Source organism: Lasioglossum baleicum, chromosome 19 (assembly GCF_051020765.1).
Source record: "Lasioglossum baleicum chromosome 19, iyLasBale1, whole genome shotgun sequence".
Taxonomy (NCBI): Eukaryota; Metazoa; Arthropoda; class Insecta; order Hymenoptera; family Halictidae; genus Lasioglossum; species Lasioglossum baleicum.
Window position 1 is genome coordinate 3000486 of NC_134947.1, and position 19268 is coordinate 3019753.

The 19268-nt window shown below is 42.8% G+C and overlaps 1 protein-coding gene across 1 annotated transcript in view; it reads right to left on the reverse strand.

Moving 5' to 3' along the window:
* Positions 1-400: 400 nt before the first annotated feature.
* LOC143218346 (galactoside alpha-(1,2)-fucosyltransferase 1-like) overlaps positions 401-19268 on the reverse strand; it is an 85992-nt gene continuing 67124 nt past the window's right edge. The window contains 3 exon segments of the mRNA XM_076443477.1: positions 401-696; positions 699-781; positions 17713-17748. Coding sequence (XP_076299592.1) covers positions 401-696; positions 699-781; positions 17713-17748 — 415 coding nt within the window.

Here is a 19268-nt window from a genome sequence, read left to right on the forward strand (position 1 = left end):
CGAGAGTGCAATGAGCCAGCACCTACTATATCGCAGATAGACTACAGCGATTTACCTTGGTATTATAATGTTCTGCTCTGTGTCGTATCATTGTGGAGGAATACTACGATATAACTGAGAGTACTCGATCCTTATCCTTATCCTTATCCTTACCTCCGTAAGAAGGCTCTGTTACTACGTTTCAAATCGGTTCTTTTCTTTATCGTCTGCCCTACGGCTGTCTGCTTAATATTCTCTACTCTTCAACTTCCATTAGTCCAGTATTTCGTATCCCCAGGTGTGCCATGTCCTTTGTTTTCCGACGTACATCTTTGCAATGATTGAACAAACGGAACAACCATAATGTTGAACGCGTTATCTCTAATACGAGATCCGTGGAAAGTATTCTTTTGATTTTTGTTCAACTCATTATCTTCCAGTTTGGCAAAACATCGGCAATCAGAGTAGAAAAGTGTTTTGTTACATTGTACACAACTAATTCGCCGCCTGCCAAAATTGCATCGAAAGGACCGTGCGCACCGTAATCTATAATACTGTGATTACATGCTGATGAAACTGCCAAATCTTTGTCGGGACCTCTCGCGACCACGTCGGACACGAATTTAATTCTCTGTGTTTTGCTATGCAAATTATACTTGCGCCAAACTATGGTATCGCTAGTTACTACGAAAACTATGTTACCGAACGTTAGTATACTTGTCTATAATCGCTAACGTGAGTGGGTCTAATTTTCAGTTTTTGCCACAGATAATCCATGTAATCTGTCCTTATTACATGTACGCTCACGAATCATCGGTTCGAGGATCTTGTAACTAACGTTGTTTGTAAATGTTTCGCCATCCATGATATAAATTAGATGTGATTATCAACCTATTAACCTATAATACTGTGATCACATGCTGATGAAACTACCAAATCTTTGTCGGGACCTCTCGCGACCACGTCGGTCACGAATTTAATTCTCTGTGTTTTGCTATGCAACTTATACTTTTTTAATGTGAAAATGCGTTACGCATACCTGACACCCCGGGGGCGTGTGGTGGAGAGGGGGGGGGTGGTTTACAATAAGATCTTTGTTATATTAATCTTGTTATATTAAAAATAATCATAATGAAGTGTTTGAACGTATTTTGAGTCAAGCATAGGACACGCAGAGTTGATTTTTACCTCAAATCACCTAATCCTACAAATAGATATTAATTTTGTCGGTAAAAAGGAAAACTGCTATACATATATTAGTACAACAGAAATTTACTTTAACAACATCTACCACATTAGTGCGACCTGTCCTCAACACCACAAGATACTATTAGCACCGACAGTATCTTGGCGGTGCTATCACATAGTATACTAATAATAGTGCCAGCAGAATGCCATACATCTGCGTTAGAATAGGTATCGCTTTATACTGGCAGGGTGTGCTGTCCAAAATCGAGCAAATTCAGAGCCATAATGACATAATGACATAATGACAGCATAATGCTCGCCATCTGCCGGCATTATACGATTCCAGTCTATCACAGACTTGAGATCTGTAAGGCTGTGCCCGATATCTGCTCGATATCTTCATCCATCTCTTGCGTTCTCGCGAAGACCGTGCATTTTTATATGTACAAGTACTGATAATATAATTGCAACGCATACGTACATCGTTTGAATTAAGCGTTTCGAAGAATATGGTTAGCAATGTGTTGCAGTATATTTAATCGGTCAACATAGAACAAGCTTACATACCATTTTATCAGAATAGTTTAGATACACATACGTCTTTTTATCCAATGATTACCAAGCTGCTTCTCTACTTTTGTCTTTCTCTAAATTGTCGATGCATTCTGGGAATATGATGTTGCAGTAAATTATGTCTGACCTGATACTGTTCACAAATCCAATCTCCAGATTCCTATACCTTGGACTTGTACCTATAACTCTCTAATCAAATCTCGTATCTACTCAAATGGAACATCTGTAAAATACAATTGGCTGCCCTCGTTACCAGAAAAACAACACAGGCCATGAAATCAATTCAGACGAAATCAACGAGGTAATAAGCGAACTGGAAACAATCGTGGATGTTGCAGCAGAAAATGCCGAAATCTTCCGAACCAACCAGTGCCAATGAAATCGGGAGACTACGCGGTGGAACTGCAAAAAAGGGAGTTTGCCATCGTGGACGCAACGCAGTCAAAAAGAATCCGACTATCGAAACCATGGTGGGATCCGAAAAATTACGAGCCAAATTCCAAAGAAGCCCTCAGGAAAGCAAGGAGAATTTATCGTGCAGTGATCGTAACAATCTTGCCAATCAAATTACCTAGTCCGTCTCGAGTCACGTGTGTTGTCGCTATTCGCGGTATCGATCACACCCGCAAGTCCACCGTGCGTGAGAGATCTTCAAGGAAAACCACATGGACCTGTAGAGTGCGACGAATGTACTGGCAGTAACGTAGTTACGAATCAGAATATTATAACTACATCGTTCAGTGCCAACTTCGACTTACACTACCGACAGGCGATTATGGAAGACCTCGATGTGTCGAGCACGAATGCGAAACTGGTTTCTCTCCATCATACAAAGTTTTTCGGAAATTTCAATCGCATTGCGATTTTATTCATCCGTTGAGGAAACGTTCTTCGTTTGCAATGAAGTCTTTTTGTACGCAACGACACCATCTAGCGGTGAACAATCGATTAGGAGAAGCAAACAGCTTGCTCCACTTATGTCCGCAACAAACTCGATGCAGACGACATAGCAACTGATCTATTATTTTGAAGAACGACCAAAACTGTTGTCCATCCTTTGTTTTCCAATAAAACATTACGTATCCGAAATGAAAACGATATTCATAGAAGAAATCGGAGGTACATTCTAAACAATCAGCGATTCCGCCCCATGGCGAGACAACATATTCAAACGTCTTGACCAGCAATTGGAGGAGTTCGGTTGTTGCAATGATATCCCAGCTCAGTATCTATCATCGGAATCGACAAATCTAAAGTATCCAGTCGAAGCATACCTCTTAGCTTTAGACTCGACACATTCACGCAACGGAATTCGACATCGTAATGGAACACCCACAAACATCTGTCGACCCCACCTCCAGATTAGATCCAACAACGTTTTCATCAGCTTCGATGACAGTGGACGATATTCCAAAAAATGAGGTTGACGAAACTAGCCTCTACGAGCCTGTGTTTGTACAACTGAAACTGCGCTGTACGTGTAGTTCGAATAATACAGGCTTAGTTGCAGCTATGTTATATCAGTTCCTATAGCTGACGCTGAGAAGACAGATTCTCAGGTTCAGGATGTGCCGTAATCGCCAAGGATCAAACAATAAGGACACAACTTCCAAAATGAACGTCAGTTTTCTGAATTGGAGCATGTGCAGTTTTGACGCACAATCCTTGTAGCAGAAGGATGTGCAATCCTTAGTAGCCTCTAATAGTAATCGAGGAATACAAGAAACTACGTTAGAAATTCTTCAAAACATACAAATTCTAACAACGATCTTGATACGCTGATTCCGCCACTGTAAGGGGTTGCCCGCAAGAAACAAGCAAACGTCGCCACCGAAGAAGATGAATGGAATAAGATTTCTTATTTTACGAAGAGAGCAAATACATTCCAAAACACATTCCATTCCACCATCATTCACTGTATCATCCTCGAAAAATAGCCACACTTTATTGCAACATTCCCGAAAACTAATCAATGCTGATTAATATACTTTACGACCCATACCATACGAGTGCGAACAAATCGGGCATCAAAGATTAAGCATCAGCAGGGAACTAGACACGACGCTAATGTCTGAATGCCACATGTAAAACATTGAAATTTTTTGCTTAAAAATGTTAATCTAAAATCTAAACTACAAGATATTATCTCTTTATTATACAATAAGATAATAATTGTGATAAAATGTGTATTGCCTGAAAAAATGTTCACCCATTACACTTTGGCAACTAGTTCGCTGAATTGGTTGGCGGATTCAACTTTTTACACAAGTATCACAAGTATTAGATGATTGCACAGGTTCGTAAAAAATGATATAGTATAAATTATATATAATTGATATAATTGAAATTTAACCATTTTGTATTTTCAAATCGGGCACAAACTTATGCGATCATCTGATACAAGGATCTGTATATAGCAACAGGTACATTCCTCGCACAGAAAAACCATGAATCTTCGAAGCGCTTAACTATCCAGTCAGCGAGGTCTGCCTTGAGCAGATATCGAGCATAGCCTGTAATCGCACCATGCGAGCTGTCAGAACGACGCTCGAAGCTGAGCATGCTCGGAATCTGCCCGATTTTGGACAGCACACCTTGCCAGCATAATGCGATACTTATTCGGACGTGTGGGGAATAATATATAAATGATTTGATGATCGTCGTTCAGTTTAAATATGTACATCATTAGTGAGGGGCGGTGATTTTATGAATATTTTTGTTCGAGACATATTTCGTGTATGGATTGTCTTTGTTTAAATCTTGGGACCAAAACAATGCAATAGGACTTTTTAGTTTTTAAGAGATTTTTATTCTGCCTGTTTTTAAGAGGGTCGCACGGTCGCACTAATGTGGCGAATGCCGTTGTAGCGTGACCCGTTGATCACGCGAACATCGTTATGATCGTGTTACCGCACTATAGGTTCAATATATTGCGCTGAGAGGGAAATTTGAATATAAAGAATATCGTACAAATATGTAGCTGTGCTCCTTCTTACTGACAAAAGTAATGTTTCTTTAAATTCATATTGAAGATTTTTGAATGGATATGCAAGGAGAGAAAACGAAATTATAAATGCAGATCAAGTAATATAATTCCGAACTTCATTAGAAATAGTATTACCAATAAATTCAGCACTTTTACCACTTCTTCTCTCACTTATAACAAATTGACAAATTTACAGAATAGATACATGAGGAAATTATTAAACATTACTATTAAAGATACACATTTCTTACAAGCTTCATTACTGAATAGAATCTCTGAATTAAATAATGAAATCCACATTCATACTTCCTCAGAATGTGTCTGAAAGGTTTTTCATTTTAGAAAATAGAAAATTCAACAAACTATTCAAAGAATCGGTATATGAGAACCGGATTTTCCTAAAAAACTTGCAGTATTTGAAGATGATGTATCCAAATGTAATTTAGCAAAGCAGTAGCGCGCAACTCTCAAGATTTTTCGAGAAAGTTGCATTTGAAAATCTCTATACCCAGTCATAAAGAGTTCGCGTTATAAAGAGTTCGCGATAACACATAACAGGAACAACAGTGGCTGAGAGCGGTGGGGGTAAGACTGGTAATTAGTAGGTCGCTGGTTCGAGTCTTGCTGTCGACAAAGTTTCTTTTCTCCTTTTTTTCAATTTAGTAGATGTTCTAGGCGGGTTCTAAGCCACTTTTCACTTCACGGGAGAGCGGTACCGCCACTTCACGGGAGAGCGGTACCGCCGAGCGGTATTGCACGAGCATATATTACGTCATATTTTTAATGGAATTATTGCATCATGTTTTTGGGGGAGGGGGGGGGGAAATACAGCCCATATCTTGAAAGATGGGGGAGGGGGGGGCAGTTTCCAGGTATTGCATTCGAGACCAGTTTCCAGGTATTACGAACGTGTCCGAACGTGTTTATGTTTTCACGTCTCTACATGCAAGACTGTTTATGTCAGTCATCGCCATCTAGCTATCGTAAAACATTCATTTGAACGGAGTTCAATGAACGTCTTGTTTAATTTCATAAATATATACAACGGTCCCCTCTGAAAGATTTATGTAAGAGGGCCAGTCAATAATTTTTCTCAACATCGATTTGTCGAGGACCAACGGTTTTTCTCACGTGTGGAGATTTCGATGAACGTCTAATCTCGCGAGTTCGTCTTGTTTACTTTCGTACAACGGTCCCCTCTTATCGATGTAGTGCAAGAGGACCGTGTCGCTGTTTCCGTCTGTCATCGCCATACAGCCAGCCGTCGTAAACATTCATTAAGAGTAACATTTACAATAATTTTCATCCATCTTTTTTATCGTAGTTGGGGTGGGGATGGTAAGAATAAAAGAACAGGGTGCGATGGAACGCGAAGTCTTCGTAAACGGTCCATCGTTGCAAGCGTTTATCGTGTTGAGATTTGGATCGCCGACAAACTGCTGACATTCGACGAGGATCTATCATCCAGTTATTATGTGTTTCCAAATCAAACCACGCGCCACTGCCAGGGAGAAGGCAGTCAGATTCGTCTCTCCATTTGACTGGCACCTGTGCTACCAAGGAACCGTCTACTCCGACATCGACGGCCAAGAAGTTTGCCAGCATTGCAGCCCGCTCGTACGAGGAACCGGAGAGGCATTCCACATCCACTCCATCCAATGGATAAGATGGATGAAAAACACCTGTGCAAACTGTAAAGGGCCACTGTTCCACACGCAACCCCCGCTGGACTGCAGCGAATGTGGGGCAAGGCTAAGCATAGTCATGGCCAAAACAATATTCAGGGACAGCCCACACCTTGAGGAACTCCGGCAATATCTGCTCCCACCGAGAGCCAACAATCCGGCGCCCTAATGCCGCTTCATCATCTGTTCTACGGCACGGTCCCCTCTTAAAGATCTTCTTAGAGGACCGTGTCGCTGTTTCCGTCTGCCATCGCCACCCAGCTATCATAAACACTCATTTGAACTGTGCTCGATAAATAATTTTTTTTCACATTAGCGACAATAAATAAAAGCGTGGAGCGCTAAACTGACACGGTCCCCACTTAAAGATCTTCTGCGACACGGTCCCCTCTTAAAGATCTTCTACGACACGGTCCCCTCTTAAAGATCTTAGAGGACTGTATCGCTGTTTCCGTCTGCCATCGCCACCCAGCTATCGTAAACACTCATTTGAACGGAGTTCGATGAGCGTCTTGTTTAATTTCGTACATATATACAACGGTCCCCTCTGAAAGATTTATGTAAGAGGGCCAGCCAAAAATTTTTCTCAACATCGATTTGTCGAGGACCAATGGTTTTTCTCACGTGCGGCTGGACCCGTCGGTTTCTCACGAGCGGAGATTTCGATGAACATCTTATTTAATTTCGTGGGGGTGGAGATTTCCCTACTTCTTTTTCCGGGTGGGGATACATGTATAAAAGAATGGGTGCAGTCGATGCTCTTATTCTAACATTTTCGTCACGATGGAAAGAGTAACTCATATCGTTGTAGAGGAGGAGGAGAATGTATCCCTGGCTGATGCAATGGAGTTGGTGGTAAGTACAAAGAAATATTATAAGTAATATGTTATATTATTGATATAGTGTTATTTTATATTACAATTTTTATATTATCAACAGATGTTTGCTTCCGACGAAGAGAGGGCCGCGTTTATGCGTGGATGGTTGCATGCGATGCGTGCATATAATATTCCTATGGAGAATTCGAATGTGATAACGACAGTCAGGGTAGTGTTCGAGAATCCGGTGAGTAAAGTTAAAATAATTTTATATATATAAAAAATTAATACTTAATAACATTTTTTTCTTTTTTACAGCAGGAAGAGGAAGAATAAAACATATATTTCTTAAAATAATATATTTATTTAAAAAAGTAAAAATTTTTTATACTTTCATTATATAGGTTTTTTATTTCTTAATTTATTTTCGTTCGAGCGCCGATTCTTTCGCGATTCCACAGACATCCACACCACGAGGGGTTGGCGGGATTGTGCCGGGATCGACTCCGATCGGCACGTTGTCGCAGTTCAATCCGCTGGCGTATCTGCAGAATCTCGACCAGGCGCGATGCTCCTTCATGGGATCATCGTCCTCGTCCCATAGAGCCAGCCGTATGCGACATTCGAAACATTCGACGCTATCTTCATAGTCCAGACTGAAAAATCCAGCGGCTGCGAGTTTCTCCGGTTGGACGATGTGGGAGTAACGCCAGTTGCGGAAACTTTGGAGTCTGTCACGTTCGAGACGATAATCGGGTGGTGTTGTGTGATCGGTTGTTGCGACGGCTGCGGGATCCATCTCCGATTTTGCAATCATTGTGAAACACTGTGTGAAAAAAAAAATCAAAAACGTAAAAAGAGGTGTTTGTGGTTTTGACGTGGAAAAAATTCAAAGTCGCGTCTTTATAACTGATACTTTACGTGTTTTTATAATTGTTAACCCATGCTCGAAATGTTCGCACTTCGCGCAGACTGCAATGGTATGTGACGTTTTTTGTCGGTTGCCAACAGTGAAGTCGACACGGTTCGTCATCAGCAATTTCATACACGGGATCGCGAACTAGTACATCGTATTTCGGACAGTTGAAATCTTCCAAATTTATCGAGTTTATTTTCATTTTTCGAAGGATGTCTCTCTCGAAACATCCACCTTTGTACGCTACGACAGGATTCGCGTAATCGCACACAAAATTTTGAATTACATCGAATATATCGTGCTGTTGATATTTTTCATAACCGAAATCTTTAAATGGAATCCCGTGTATGAAATTGTTGACATACCGTGCAGACTTTCTGTCGGCGTCGGATAAACAATGAAAGTTCTTCCCCAAGCGAAATTCGGAGAGTTCGAACGAGCCGTCGTGACAAACATCGATCATAGCTAATTCTTTGCATATAAATTTTTTTTCCACAATGAAACCGTCCATGTCAATGATTTGAGTGATTCGATCCATCTAAATAAAGAAAGTATTTTCACTAGATTTTACATCGTTTATTAATTTTTATTGTACTTACCGTTGAAAAAGAGAGGGAATGCGCAAAGTTGACTGGTCGGATGATAAAAACACACCAGCGATGTAACTTCGTATGGCGACCGTGATCGTCGACGTTTTTTATGCTATTACTTCATACGGCGACTGCAGCGAGCAATTTATAATGCCGCTAATGTAAACATGTCAATGGAGAGGGGGTAATATTATTAGTTTAATTGTGTGTGTGTGTATGTATGTATGTGTGGATGTGTATGTGAAAATTTTTCGAGAAGGTATTTTAAAAATAAAGTTATTCGAGAATATCTCTTTTGTATTTTATTTTATTACAAGTTCCTTCTTTTACAATTCCTATAGAATAAAAATACAATTAAAGTAGAGAAATGATAAATATTTTTAGAGCGGTTTAAGTAATTTTTCGAACAATGTTCGTCAATAGATTGTACTCCACGATGCGGTCGTGTATCATTAAGCAGTAGGCTGTTGTTGATGGGGGGACATCGGTTCGACATTCGAATTCGATTCGCACGTCGACCGTAGCATTTTTTAGCGCTTCATTTTGTCGAGAACAATCGAGAACGACGAGTGGACCGTATCGCAGGAAATCCATGGTGTTGAGTAGCGCTTCACCGTTTCCATAGTATGATTCTTGGAATTTTGCATACATGTCGTAGAGCAACGCGTATTTACCTTTCTCAAAATCGATATTTAAATCATCGTACGGATATGTTTCCGAGTTCAAGTAAAGACGAATATTTGTCAATGCGCAATGATCGAATCGCGTAGCTGTTTTCTTTAAGTTATTCTTTCGATCGGTTTGCAAGGCGAATATCACGTATCGCAGTTTTTCCATTTGCAGAGCTGTTTTTATCGCCCATGTATGCTTCGTAGTCGTCTGTAGTAGAGGATATTCGTACAGATCCCACGATCGAAAGCTCATGCCGATCGATCTGTCGCTGTCTAAAATACGTAACATGGATAGCTTATGTATTTCATCTAATGCAACATGTGGCATTCGCCATTGAATTTTGTACAGATCCAGAATAGGTTTCGCGTTGTTGGAAGGACTGTACAATGCGTTCGCGTCGGTACGCGAGCGAATCAAAATCAATTCGTGTCGAGCATTTATCACAACACGTTTGTAATCTTCACAGAAGCCTAATAAAATGTTCATAGGTACACAAAAGTTGAAATGTATCGCAGCCGTGGCCGTTGCAGCCTGTTTCTGTCCACCATCACCATACAGCCAGCCAGCGTTGGACAATGCGCCGCTTCTCGTTCTGGACAGACTCACGTAATTCTTCAGAGTTGTCGTCGCACCGGGATTTCTGGATCGATCGATTTCTACACCGTTCAATTCGTAGCGTATTTCCTCAAACATAAACGCAACGGCATTGTTCTCAAGAGTTGCCGTATCGATGCTGGATTCTCCTCCTGATCCAGTCGGTAATTCGAGTTTTCTCGGTAAACTAAGTTTTCCCTCAACGTATAGGAAACTTTTACACGGGAGCGTGTACAGGTCTTGTTGCTGAATGGGTATCCTTATCTCGTCGCTGTTCTCGAACGTTGTGTTAGCATACGGATTGTACGTGTGCAGCTCAATCTTCGTTATGCGATTGTCGAAGATCGGTGCTTCGGAGATGTTCAAAATGTTGTCAAACATGATTTTTTCCCTCTCACTTTTTTACAATAAATCCCAAAGATCGTAGATACTTGGCGTTTTCCACGGTTAATTTCTTGCGAATCGATGACTTTACGTTTTTCTCAGCGGTTAGTTTCTTGCTGTTGTTGCTGCAGGCGCTGTTGTTCAACGTATGGAATGTTGTATTGTTATGAATTAGCATTGCTTCGTCGCGCATGTAGTCGCACCGTGATTTCTTCACCTCGAAAATCAATCAAACGTCCGGATTGATCAACTATGCGAATCGTTAAATCGTCAATTACTCGTCCGACGATCGGAAGGTAAATGACTCGCGCCGGCGTTTCCGACAATTTATACCCTGGCGGTACCTGAGGCGTGAATTCATGTATCGTGTGAACAAGTTTACCGTTGTCGTACGATCCGGTGGTTATGTTGCATTCTACTCGTACGATATTCACGCTGATGATATTCACAGGCACATTCGATGTATGCCACGCGTTCGGTGGCAAAACACGATCCATGGAAAATCCTAGGATAGAGCCCACGTTGCAAGGCTTTGCAAAGTTTATTTGATACTTGCTTATAATTTCACTTTTCATGGTGTTGGTGTTGGCTCGTAAGACCAGCGGATATTCGATATCAGAGGTGGTGGACAACTCATCGACATTTTTTGGGGGATATCGTGCGCATATTTCACGTTTCAAGTATGCGTTTATCGCTTCCAATTCGTATGAACCGTCGGGTATGACGATCTCTTCATCTTTTTCGCCGAAGTAGAATCGATTGTTTCCAATGTTGGCGCTGATGTTCGGTATCGTGTAATAAGTTTGCAAATCGAGCAATCCCAGCTCGTATTCGCCATTGCTCAGATCTATGGGCGGAAAGTGCTTGGACGACAGCACGCTGCTTCTTCCCGACAACGTGAACGTAAATGACTTTTTCGCATGCATCGTGCAGAGAGAGAGAGAGAGAGAGAGAGAGAGAGAGAGAGACTCTTTCCAGAGAATTTATTCTCGGAGAAACTTCACACACAATTGCCCACACACGCTTTCGTTATAATTTTGAAAACGTTCGTGGTTATATAAGATCGTCGCGTTCGCACCGAAATAGCGAATCAACTCGATCGGTGGTCGAAGATTTCCAAAACTATCAAAATATTTTACACGCGAGCCGTGTTTTATATAGGCGACCCAGTGCGTTCCCGGCCCACAACTATTATCTAGATTGACTATACCTCGCTCATTTACCCACGCACGCAGCGGCAAATCGTTACGCATAAAAACTCCGCGAAAGTATGGTAATCCTTTACAGATGGCCATTAATTCAACGTCTGTCGTCGTGTTGTCTTTCTTCGTTGTTTTTTTTTCTTCTTCCTCTCCTTCAAGCCTTTTCCATGCTTATACGGTGCGAGACGTAACCCACGACCCTCCATGGTTCGATTGTGTCGCTCCGCTTCTTGCAATTGTTTCTTCGCAGCTTTTGCATTGTTTATAGCTTTGAATACTCCCGCGGCGCCACCCGTCAATGCTCCTATAGCTGACAAAGCAGGCAACAACAACGGCAGAAAACCACCGCGTTTGGCGATCGGGAGAATTCGTTTTGTCGTTTTTCTTTTCTTTTCACCTTTTTTCTTTATCAAACCCATGCCCAATTTCGTTTTAACTTTCATGGCTGCCAACACTGTAGCTGCAGACACCTTTTCTCCCAACGTTGCGTCTCCAGACGTTACTCGATGCAGCGCGCGATTCGCCAAAACGTGATCGGCCGCGTGACGATTTTCAAGATCCTTGTACTGCGAATACGCTATATCGTGCTCGCGACAGGCTGCATCCAACGGATTGATTCCTCGATCCCCACGAGCTAATCGCGCGGTCAGTTTCGTGCCAGGACCGCAGAATTGATAACCAGGTATATGCAATTCGAACGGTAATGCGTTTATAGCTCTGTTTAAAAACCCCTTACCCGTATGTGGACCGAGACGTCGTTGCAAACAACGATTCGTGCGCATAAGCTATTTTTTCTGCTCTCTCTTTTTTTAAAAGAAAAGAACTTCCTCACGTTTGGAGGGGGTGGGGAGTGACTGATACCGACGATGTTTGAGCTCTCGTATAAATACTATCCCCCCTCTCTCATCTAGTCAATCAGATCATGCGTTTTGTAAGACAATCTTTGAATATTCGTGTTCCAACGTGTCGCGCGTTCGACGATTGTGACGAGACGATGCGTAAACATGGATCGTTGTTACCATGCAATGTACGATGCGTCATAAGCGGCCCATCGGGGTGCGGTAAAACGAACGTTATGATTAGCCCGCTGGAAAGCGAGAACGGACTACGATTCGCAAACGTTTATGTGTACTCAAAATCGCTGAACCAGTCAAAATATCAATACTTGAGCAAACTGTTCTCATCCGTGGGGGAGGATGTAGGCTACTTTGCGTTCGCGGACAATGCCGACGTAATCCCTCCCGCAGAAGCACAACCCGATTCGATATTCATCTTCGACGACGTGGCGTGTGACGAGCAGGATATCATGAGAGAGTATTTCGCGATGGGTAGACATTCGCACGTCGATTGCTTCTACCTGGGTCAGTCGTACGCGAGAATACTTAAACATTTAATTCGCGACAATGCCAATCTGTTGATTCTGTTCAAACAGGATACCATGAACTTGCGTCACATTCATCAGGATCACGTAAATACCAATATGTCGTTCGAGACGTTTAGCGCGTTATGTGCGAATTGTTGGCGAAGGAAGTATGGATTTCTCGTAATCGATAAAGATAGTCCCGCGAATCGCGGTCGTTACAGACGTGGATTTAACGAGTTTGTCGTACTGTAATGAGCACAGTTGCTCGGTAAGGGTTGTCGGTGGTGTATCGTGGCTGTAAATCTCTCTCTTACGCTTCCAAGCAATATGCCGGCTCAAAAGGAAAAGAAGGAGAAGCTGCGAGTTTCGATTGCAAACGAAATAGCGAAGACCAGCGATACCATACGTAAAAAGTATTTGGCGTTGAAAGTTGGGAAAATGGCGACCGAGGAGAATTTGCAAACGAATTTACGACCGATCGTTGAACCGTTGAAACAGCTAGTTCAAAATACGGCTACTGTCGAGCCGAACGACAACGTGTTCTCAGATATCAAGGAAACGCCACCACCCTCCCCTCCACCCTCACGAAAAAAAAGAAGATTCTCAGATGTTGGAGGACCGCCGACCTCGTCCTCTATAAAAAAAATGAGGGTTAATGACGATGACAATGACAATGACGATGACAATGACAATGATGACGACGACGACGACGACGACGACGACGAGGAGATGGAGCCGACGAACAAGGCATCTTTGGAATCTTCGATGCGTGATATTTTTGAAAATCCTGAAACTCATCAAGAGGAAAATCAACATCTATCCGAGAATTTAGGACCGTTGGCGCGCGAGTATTTAAAAAAATTTTTTACCGGTCCAACGACAAATTCCGACAACGTGTACGGGGTATATTTGCACGATGATAAACTGATGCTGGGAAATTCCACATTCGATGTGAACAGCAACGACGATATCATCGTTAACGGAGTAAGGTACGAGGGGACTCACGGTCTTTACGAATTGATATTCAATAAAATACCCGACGAGCGGCTGTACACCGAGGATGATAAGAACGTGTACAAAAGAATTCTCAATCTTACGCGAGCACATCGACGCGGGAATCAGCTAAAGGGAAACAAAGGTTACAAGTATAAGAAAATTATAGGACCATTGTTTTCGTCGCGAAGTGGGAGAGGGATTGCCCTTCCAACTTCTATGCGCGTGACCGACCATCCAATCGATTACGTGCATTGGGACGATCCGAACGAACTCGTCGATCGTCTGAAATTGTTAACCGCTTCGAAGAATGCCGGTCATTCCAACCATGACAATGAAATAATGGCGATAATCGAAGAACTTCGCGAAGCCGGTATAGTTATAAATTAACGCGTGCATGCGTTCGTCGAGTCAGTGACGAATGAAATGTCAATCGATAAAATTGTTACGGTTCATAAAAATGCGTATTCATCTTAATTGTTGCGAAACGAATCAAACGATATCCTCGGGAGGATACGACGACGACAACGGTGAAAGCTGGAACTTGAGATTTCAAAGTCTAAGGATAAAACTGGATGAGATATTTCAACGAATACTGTGGATCGCAGCGCAGGTAAAACGGTTGTGCGAGCGGTACGAGTTGGTGATACCTGAAGAAGAAGAAGAAGGAGAAGAAGAAGAAGACTAACTCGAAACAATGTCTATCAACAAATTTGGCATGGTGTTTCGCGAAGCGAACAAACGCGAGTCGAACGTTTCTCCAATTTTCTATCCCGGCGTTGTTAAAAGTTACGTGCGCGATAACGCTATATGTTTAAACGATGATGCTAAATTGTATGATGCGAAAGGTATGAGGATCGGGCGCGTGGCGAATCCCGAGGCAAACGATCACGTTGCAACCAAAGTATACGTGGACACGCTTAACGCGAAGCTTGAATCAGAGATCATGAAAAAACTGGTCAAAAAACTGAAAACCTCTCAAGAAACGATAAAGTCCGAAATACTGGCTACGATACAAGGTGTTCCATACGATGCAAACGAAAATATGAAATCAACCGATATCAACGAGACCTTGAAGGAGAAGGTGAAAAGAGGACGACATGAAATAAGTCTGAAATATTAGCTAAACAGGATGAAAAGCTGATCGGAGTCCTGAAGACCGCTAAAGAAACGATAAAGTCTGACACAAGAAACGTGTCGACGGTCCTTGAGGGAAATCCGTGGATATGATGTGCAATCGTCATACTGTACCTGTCTATACCTGTCTATACCTGTCTGTAGCTGTTCCTGCGGCTGTCTGTAGCTGTTCCTATACCTGTCTGCGGCTGTCTGTAGCTGTTCCTGCGGCTGTCTGTAGCTGTTCCTATACCTGTCTGTACCTGTCTGTAGCTGTTCCTATACCTGTCTGTAGCTGTTCCTATACCTGTCTGTACCTGTCTGTAGCTGTTCCTATACCTGTCTGTAGCTGTTCCTATACCTGTCTGTGGCTGTCTGTAGCTGTTCCTATACCTGTCTGTACCTGTCTGTAGCTGTTCCTATACCTGTCTGTGGCTGTCTGTAGCTGTTCCTATACCTGTCTGTACCTGTCTGTAGCTGTTCCTATACCTGTCTGTACCTGTCTGTAGCTGTTCCTGTGGCTGTCTGTAGCTGTTCCTATACCTGTCTGTAGCTGTTCCTATACCTGTCTGTAGCTGTTCCTGTACCTGTCTGTAGCTGTTCCTGTAACCGCCTATACCTGTCTATACCTGTACCTGTACCTGTTCCTGTACCTGTTCCTGTACCTGTTAGTCATCGCTTTAATGACTGGAAAGACACGATTGAAAAGTGAATAATCGGTTAAAGGGAGAGCGAGAAGAACGACGACGACGACGATGAGTAAAAAAAACGTGGTGGAAGAGCTGCATGCCCCGGCGAGACGTTTTTACCCGCGTAGACGTGTGGTTGTGCGGGGATTCGATGATCTTTGGCAAGCCGATATCGTTGAAGTTCAAAAATACGCGCGAGAGAATCGAGGGCATCGATATATTCTCACGATAATCGATGTATTTAGCAAATATGCATGGGCGGTTCCTTTGAAGAGTAAAAATGCGAGCGACGTGTGCAAAGCTTTCGCGTCAGCGTTGAAGCAGGACGGTAGAGTCCCGAACAACTTGCAGACCGACATGGGGAAAGAATTCTACAATACAACGTTTCAAGACTATCTAAGGAGTCGCAACATCAACCATTATTCTACGTTTAGCACTATGAAAGCATCCGTCGTGGAACGTTTCAATCGCACGTTGAAGAACAGCATGTGGAAATTTTTCTCGTTGAGCGGAAAATATCATTGGATCGATGCGCTTCCCACGTTGACCGAGGACTACAATAATCGAAAACATCGTACCATCCGTATGCGACCCGTCGACGTGAACCGTAAAAATGCCAGCCGCCTTCTGTCCACCGTGTACGACAAGATGGAGATTGCTGGTCCTGCCAAATTTAAGCTCAATGATCGCGTGCGCATTAGCAAGTTCAAAACCCTATTTGACAAAGGATACACGCCGAACTGGTCAACCGAAATATTCAAGATTATCGCGGTGAAACGAACGAATCCTGTCACATACCTCTTGGCTGACGTAAGGGGCAAACCGATTGCCGGAGGATTTTACGAACACGAGATACGTGCGACAAAATATCCTGACATATACTTAGTTGAAAAAATATTACGTAGGAAAGGAAATAACGTATATGTAAAATGGTTAGGGATGGATGCGTCGCATAATTCATGGATATCTAAAACAAATATACTTTAATTTTGTATTTTCTACTCGTATTTTATATGTAAGATTTATGATAGTGAAAAAATGTAATTTGTAATAAAATAAAGTACAAAAGAGATATTCTCGAATAATTTTATTTTAAAATAATGTGTATCGTTACAAAAACACACACACACAACAGTAATTTTTTAACCTATCTGTTTTGCGCCGCGATGATGTCAGCGCACGAAGCCGCCAGTTCACAATCGATCAGTGAACTTTGATCGAAAGATTCGCTCTCGACGATCGCTTTCATGATATTCTTCGCGTTGCTATCCTTCACCGCAGCGGCAAAATTCATAAATTTAGCAGTCACCGTAGGAACATTGTCGATCAACCATGAATACATGTTGTACACGCAGAATTCGAGATTGTACAAGTTATGCATAGTTTTTTCCGAGAGGGGACCGTGCCGTAGAACAGATGATGAAGCGGCATTAGGGCGCCGGATTGTTGGCTCTCGGTGGGAGCAGATATTGCCGGAGTTCCTCAAGGTGTGGGCTGTCCCTGAATATTGTTTTGGCCATGACTATGCTTAGCCTTGCCCCACATTCGCTGCAGTCCAGCGGGGGTTGCGTGTGGAACAGTGGCCCTTTACAGTTTGCACAGGTGTTTTTCATCCATCTTATCCATTGGATGGAGTGGATGTGGAATGCCTCTCCGGTTCCTCGTACGAGCGGGCTGCAACGCTGGCAAACTTCTTGGCCGTCGATGTCGGAGTAGACGGTTCCTTGGTAGCACAGGTGCCAGTCAAATGGAGAGACGAATCTGACTGCCTTCTCCCTGGCAGTGGCGCGTGGTTTGATTTGGAAACACATAATAACTGGATGATAGATCCTCGTCGAATGTCAGCAGTTTGTCGGCGATCCAAATCTCAACACGATAAACGCTTGCAACGATGGACCGTTTACGAAGACTTCGCGTTCCATCGCACCCTGTTCTTTTATTCTTACCATCCCCACCCCAACTACGATAAAAAAGATGGATGAAAATTATTGTAAATGTTACTCTTAATGAATGTTTACGACGGCTGGCTGTATGGCGATGACAGACGGAAACAGCGACACGGTCCTCTTGCACTACATCGATAAGAGGGGACCGTTGTACGAAAGTAAACAAGACGAACTCGCGAGATTAGACGTTCATCGAAATCTCCACACGTGAGAAAAACCGTTGGTCCTCGACAAATCGATGTTGAGAAAAATTATTGACTGGCCCTCTTACATAAATCTTTCAGAGGGGACCGTTGTATATATTTATGAAATTAAACAAGACGTTCATTGAACTCCGTTCAAATGAATGTTTTACGATAGCTAGATGGCGATGACTGACATAAACAGTCTTGCATGTAGAGACGTGAAAACATAAACACGTTCGGACACGTTCGTAATACCTGGAAACTGGTCTCGAATGCAATACCTGGAAACTGCCCCCCCCCTCCCCCATCTTTCAAGATATGGGCTGTATTTCCCCCCCTCCCCCTCCCCCAAAAACATGATGCAATAATTCCATTAAAAATATGACGTAATATATGCTCGTGCAATACCGCTCGGCGGTACCGCTCTCCCGTGAAGTGGCGGTACCGCTCTCCCGTGAAGTGAAAAGTGGCTTAGAACCCGCCTAGAACATCTACTCAATTTTAATCCTAAAATTTACAAAATCTGCCAATAAACAATTATTTTTTAAATGGGCACGCGGAGCGGCGTGAGGGGCGAACCCCCCGCATCGCCAAAGGGACACCCGACCCCCCGTGAGGGGGGGGGGCATTAGTTGGCACGGGGAGGGTTTCACTACAAGCGCCGCGTCGCGCCGGCCGCTGTCCTCTCGAGTCGGGGGGCCAGGAGTTCGAAGTGATCTTCGAACTTCGAAACGCCAGCGGCCGTTGATGATCAGGCCCAGATATTTAACCCTTTGCACTCGGTTGTCCCCTCTGAGGCACCACTAAAAATTGCTGTACCAGTATTCAAAATATTGTTTACACTATTAAATATATCGGTATCTAATCTATTATTAAACATTTAGTTATTGTATGAGGTACTATACCAATTTCATATCTACAAAATGTTACAGAAAGTTTAATTTTGCAGTTAAAATAGCTCCGAGTGCAAAGGGTTAATCGTAGGTCCGACCTCGACGGGGGTGTCACCGACCCGGATCCAGAATCCTTGGGGCGGCCGCCGCAACCGAGACGATTCGATATCTAGCAAATAACTAGAATCTTACTAGATTTTCGATCGAAAAAGTGGGTCTGCGCGCTGTCGGTTTTTGTCCTTATTTGAGCAAAGTTTGGGCTCTGTGAGGGCTCATTCTAAAGAGGAAGGTTCATCACAGCCCGCTCTGGTCATCATATAAGTCGAAAAGTCTTTTGGAGACAGAAAAATGCATTCAAATCTGCTGGTTTTTTCCCCAGATTTTTACTCTACTTTGGGCCCTCATATCATTAGATATAAACATAATCTCGTTAACCTTGTAACAGACCTGTACGGTGCAGGCCTGTTACTATTAGACACGCGCCGAACACAGCCGA